Raw genomic sequence first — 5,966 nt, 5'->3', positions numbered from 1 at the left:
GAAATAATCCTACTCACAATAGCGATTTAAGTACAAAAACCGGACGAATCCTTTTAAATATATCATCTGATCGATGTCTTGAGGTGTGGTAACCGTAGTATAAGCGGAATAATTGACTCCGGGCCGTTGAATTATTAGAAAAATAATGCACACCCGAGGTGTAACAGCCACTCCGCGTAATTCAACGGCCCGTCGTCAATTATTCCTTACTTAATTTATAATAAATTAAAATAATTCATAATATTGGGTAAAGCATTATACCACTTTTCTCTCCAAACCGTTCCACTCTCATTTAGCCTAATATAAATAAATGAGGAGTAACCACCAATACATGTACGTTTTGAAAACATATAATGTAGTTTATCAAATTTGTCCTGGAACTGTAAAAATATTTACTCCAAAAACCGAACTATTTCAGTAAAATAACAGTAGCATATGTTTACAATTTTTGTCAATACAGTTTAATGAAGCCGTGACGGTGAAAAAAGGTGAATTTTTGTTATTTTCGCCTGTTTCGCTTTTCTGCTATTTCCATTTTTTCTTCAAACGCTAATATAGTAATACCAAAAAACAAAAAAAACTGCCGTATATTTTATATTAATATTTTATATTTAAATATAAATATAAAAAATGACCAAGAATTAAAAAGGTAGAAAAAAAATATGGAAGCTAAGAAAATGACACATATTCTGAAGGCGTCAGTTTAAGTGGTCCCAAATAATCTTAACAAAAACCGAATAAAACTATGTTAAATCATGGTCATTTTTGCGCATTAAATTTTCCGTTCACGCACCAGCTCGGGCAGGTAGAGGATGTCCGGTACGGTGGTACAGATCCGGAGTCCGCTGGGCAGACTCGACATCTGCTGCGTGGCTGCTGCCATGGTCGCGCTCCCGCTATCCTCGTCTAGAGGAATGAGTGGAGTAACGGAGCCACGGGCGCGTCTTTTCAATGTCCACTGGAGACTTGAAAAACCTGCTCTTCCATTACTGAAACTTCCGTGTGGACACACCCTCCGTGAGGGGAGCAGCGGGGCTGAGCGGGATGTGAGTTTGAGGAATGCAGGCTTGTTTATGTGGGTGCATGCACGTGTGGCCACAGGACAGGTTGAGTAATATTGAACAGGTCAGTCATCTCAGGTGTTCGCAAATACAGACACACTCGACTGACCAAGTGTTTGTGGAGGGGAAGATGTTTGCCGAGTGAATAAAGTGGGGTCAAAAACAGTAGGGCTGTGATACAGTGTAATAGGCCTTTTTCACAGGTTACCTGGTTTTAGCTGGTCATCCAGCCTGGTCAGAGCGGGTCAGCAGGCTGGTTTTTGAGGGGATTTGACCACTTCTTTAGCTGGTCAGGCTGGGAGACCAGCCTGACCAGCCTAGCCAGGGCGGGAGACCAACTAAACCAGCTACTTTCAGCTTAAACCAGCTAAGACCAGCCAACCAGCTTAGGCTGGTTTTAGCTGGTTTTTTTTTTTTCAGTATGAGATAAATGAGAATCTGCCTACAGCTGCTCACATTACTGCTGGAGGAAAACTTAGAATATATACACCATTTTAATTAAATTTTAATGTTATTGTATTTTATTATTGCACCATGTTTATTATGATCAATCTCCAATCTTGTCGACAGTATAATGCTATCCAGTCACTGCGCTCAAACCCAGAGGATATGACATGTTTAAGATGGTAAAACCAGTTATTTTTGAATAATCGACTCCAGGCTGAAAAATATAAATTTATTTGAACAACCCCAATTGTATATAATACGTGGTGATTGTATCGGAAAGTAAAGTAAGTGCTTGAAAGCAATGCTAACATTATTATTGTTTAATTTGTAGTCTTTAATTGTAGTTTCTTTAATAAAAAAGCTTGTCTGACTTCAAGGGATAGTTCACCCAAAAATGAAAATTACCCTATGATTTACTCACCCTCAAGCCATCCTAGGTGTATATGACATTCTTCTTTCAGACGAATACAATCGGAGTTATATTAAATAATGTCCAGGCTAATCCATGCTTTATAATGGGAGTGGATAGTAGCCCAAAATTTGAAGTCCAAAAAATTGCACCCATCCATTTGAAAAAGAAGTCCACACAGTTCCGGGGGGTTAATAAAGGCCTTCTGAAGGGGAGCAATGCGTTTGTGTAAGAAAAACATCCATATTTACAACTTTATGAATATTAATCTCTAGCTTCCACTAACTGTCGTACGCGCATCCACGAGAGAGTTGCGTCCAGCGGATGATGTAGGACATAGGCAAACGCGGTGACGAATGTGGAAATGACGAACGTGGATTTGTAAAGAAAAGTGCCCAATTTTATTTGTCTGAAAGAAGAATGTCATATACACCTAGGATGGCTTGAGGGTGAGTAAATCATGGGGTAATTTTCATTTTTGAACTAGCCCTTTAATCAGTATGGCTTGTGCCCTCCCGTTTAAATCATGAAATATGCGTTGAAATAACATAACATTTTTTTTCCCATCATACCCGATTAATGATTATAAATAGGCCTATGTTTTGTTGAAACATCTGTGATGAATTGTGCATCAGTAAATCACAACAATCCCATGCTATGGGCATTGCCATTCATACAGGTTACAGCGGAAGTTATTTTACACAACTATTCGAAACTTCTGCTTTTCGAATGCGGAAGTGTGAAAAAGGTCTATTGTATGTAGCTATATAACAGTCGATAAGGACAAGGAGTGTCCCTTCTCTCTTCAAGGGCATAGTTTTGAACAATGTTGACATCATAACTTTAAATAAACATAAAATATGGGTGAGGTCCATTAATCAGTAGTATTTGTAGGAACATGACCCTTGTAAAATATAGCCTATGTCTTTTGATTATCATTCCTTATTGTCGAGCACTGTCAGTTTCTGACATAAATGTTGATGATATATTCAATCAAATAATATGGACCAAGATTCTCAGTAATATATATCAAATTATTATATTTTTTAAAGGCTTAGATTAGATACACACTTTGTACAATGTTTTTGTTTGTTTTTTACAGCTCAAACAAAGCTACAGTTCATTTATGGACATCAGATTCAGATTAGACCAGAATCTCACTTCAAAATCTTTAGATAAAATCTAGTTTAGAAAAGAAAATCTAATTCTCGCTACCTATCTGTTGCAGAATGCTCTGGAAGTATTTGGCCATAGAGAAGCACTGCAAACATATCTCTCTTCCTTTCATATAAACACCTCCTCAAAAATCCCATTGTTGTTTGCTTACGATGGGTGGCTGGTTAAAGTAGGAGGTGTGTTCCTGATATTCTGCCGGTTAGTTGGCTAGTTAAGGTAAGGATCTATTTCTAATATCCTCTTGATTGGTTTGAGGTTGGTTGGTTGGTTTGCTGTTGAGATAATCAGTTTTACTGATATAGTTTATAGATTTTCAGACCTTTTCCACTTAATCTGTTATCAGTTCCTAAAAGTACACTGAAAATGAGTGTAATGTAAAACAACTGTAACACATTGTAAAAACAAAAAAAATGTTAATAGGTACTATACTATATACTCCAGTACTATATATGGGGGAAAACTGTAAAAGATCTAACCAGACATTTCATGTAACTTTACAGTAATTGCTGTTAATTGTACAGTTTTTAGAAGTAAAAAAGAACAAATCAGTGTATAATTTAGTCAAAAACTGTAAACTGATATTCCCAGAATTAATTGCGTGACACTCCACATTTGAAAGTATTTTGTTTAAATAATCATGTTTCTTAATAGCTTTTATTATCAGTTATGTGCAATTGGGTTTTATGTTACATCTTCTGTTGTTTAATTAATATTTATTGCATTATTTAAGTGTCATGTGTGTTACCATGATAATGTTATGTATTTGCATGAATGACTCACTTCTGTTTATTAGTATACTTCAGCTTGCGGAAAAGCTACTTGTGATGAACTGATTCTTCATATTGCTGTCTCTTTTACCACCTGTATTATTATGGTGGTTGTCAGTATATGTTAAAGGTGCAAAACAGATTTTAGTAGCAGTGTGCGTTGTTGAATTTACTTTTTTACATTCAAATGTTCTTGTTTGTAAATTACAGGTTTATACTGTAAAATTTACAGTTTGTTCTGTAAATGTGTTTACAGTTTTTCTGTATTTACAAAATTATTCTGGCAATCACAGCTGCCAAAATTATTTTGCAAGAACTACACACACACACACATATATACACACACACACACACATATATATATATATAGCAAATTAACTCAAAAGGGAAATGTATATAAATAATTACAATTAACTATAATTAATTACAATTATTTACCTCAGCTGCCAGTATACTGTAGCAGAATTAATATTACAATCAAGTAATCTGTTCGTCCAGCGAACATTCAGTTTAATTTTATAACAAATCTAAGGATATTTTTGTGGCCACAGAAAATAACTTTCTTACAGTATTAATGCAATTCGCCCATTGGCCTCTGACCATCATGGCATCCTAACCATCCCCATATCTGCTGATTGGCTTCATCCCTCTGTCTTCTCTCCACCAGTAAGCTGGTGTGTGGTGGGCGTTCTGGCGCAATATGGCTGCCGTCGCATTATCCAGGTGGATGCTGCACACTGGTGGTGGTTGAGGAGATTCCCCCCTTCTATGTAAAGTGCTTTGAGTGCCCAGATGAGCGCTATATAAATGTAAGGAATTATTATTCTAATTATTATTAGAGCATGTAGCTATAGATCGGATCGTAAAAGGGACGCTATTCACAAGCGGTGACAGAACCAGAAACTCATGTAATTTGTGCACAAAAGTTTTATTAACTAAACACTAACACATAACTAAACTAAACAAACAAACATACAATCACTCATTCATGGGGAGGTTGGAAGTGGATGAATGAAACCATTAGAGAAACCAGAGAATGGAGTTATGGAAAATGAGTGAAACCACTGTTTTAGAACGGGGTCTACAGCTTATACTAAACCTCTGTTTCATTTAGTTAAATATACTATACTTGCATTGCCTTGGCTGCTGAACGAGCATCTGGATGCAGTCTCAGATGAAAATGTTGATGGTTTGGAGGTTCGGTGGTGTTGGAGTCGCGATCAGGGAGTGATGAACTCCAAAAGATGTTATTCTGACTCTGTGTTGGTCGGGAGCGTTTTCTCCCAGATGGAAAGAGATGAGAGAAGAGGGCAGAGCTAGAGAGACATCAGCTAAGATCCGAGAATCTTTGGTGAATGGAAAGACAAGGCCGCAGCCAGGCACAAACTTAAAGGTCCTTCGAAGACTCTAGCTCAGCATCCTCATCTTCTCAGAATCTAAAAGAACCTAGACTGAAGGCAGGTCACTGATGTGATTGCCTTTATCTTCTATCGAGTGTCTTGAACTTTTGGAGGGAAAGTTTACAACGATTCTCTCTACATACTTTTAGGTCGTAAAGTTTATCTGGTCTAGCTGAGATGTCCTGGTTGCCATGGTAACCAGGGGCCTGGAGGTTGCTCACAGACATTTAGGCACCGAGTCTGGTGTTGGGTGAGGGGGTTTGCTGGATTATTAATTAAATATAATTTAATACTGTCCCAGTAGATCCCGGAAAAAAACAGTAAAATAAGTAAAAGTAAAAAAATGCATTACATTTATGGGGTTATATTAATGTATCACTGAAGGGAACTGTCTTGAGAAAAATTTCGATGGCAATGGCATTTTCTTCTCCGTATAAAACGCAACTCTGCTTTGTTTACAGCGGTAAACAAGGAAACGCTATAGTGCGGTCGGTTCATTAGCAGTGTTGCCAAGTCCGCGGTTTTTCCGCGGAATTGGGCTACTTTAACACTGTTGCCGCGGGTTGTTGTTCATGTCCGCGGGTTGAAGCGACCCCAATAACGTGATGTTTAGTCCCTGGAATGTAAATTTTACTTGAAGATCCCCGCCGAAAAACGTGTATTTTACCCCCGGAATGCGATTTTTACAGGGGAACCCCCCTCGAAA

At 37.6% G+C, this 5,966-nt stretch overlaps 1 protein-coding gene across 1 annotated transcript in view; it reads right to left on the bottom strand.

The window, feature by feature from the left end:
* Positions 1–923, bottom strand: part of LOC107717082 (myelin and lymphocyte protein-like) — a 4,188-nt gene extending 3,265 nt beyond the window's left edge. The window contains exon 1 of the mRNA XM_016523727.1: positions 794–923. Coding sequence (XP_016379213.1) covers positions 794–883 — 90 coding nt within the window. The 5' untranslated portion in view covers positions 884–923. The remainder of the gene's footprint in view (positions 1–793) is intronic.
* Between the last annotated feature and the right edge of the window lie 5,043 nt (positions 924–5,966).

Source organism: Sinocyclocheilus rhinocerous, unplaced genomic scaffold (genome assembly GCF_001515625.1).
Source record: "Sinocyclocheilus rhinocerous isolate Xijiao unplaced genomic scaffold, SAMN03320098_v1.1 scaffold119, whole genome shotgun sequence".
NCBI lineage: Eukaryota > Metazoa > Chordata > Actinopteri > Cypriniformes > Cyprinidae > Sinocyclocheilus > Sinocyclocheilus rhinocerous.
This window is presented reverse-complemented; position numbering and strand designations above follow the sequence as displayed.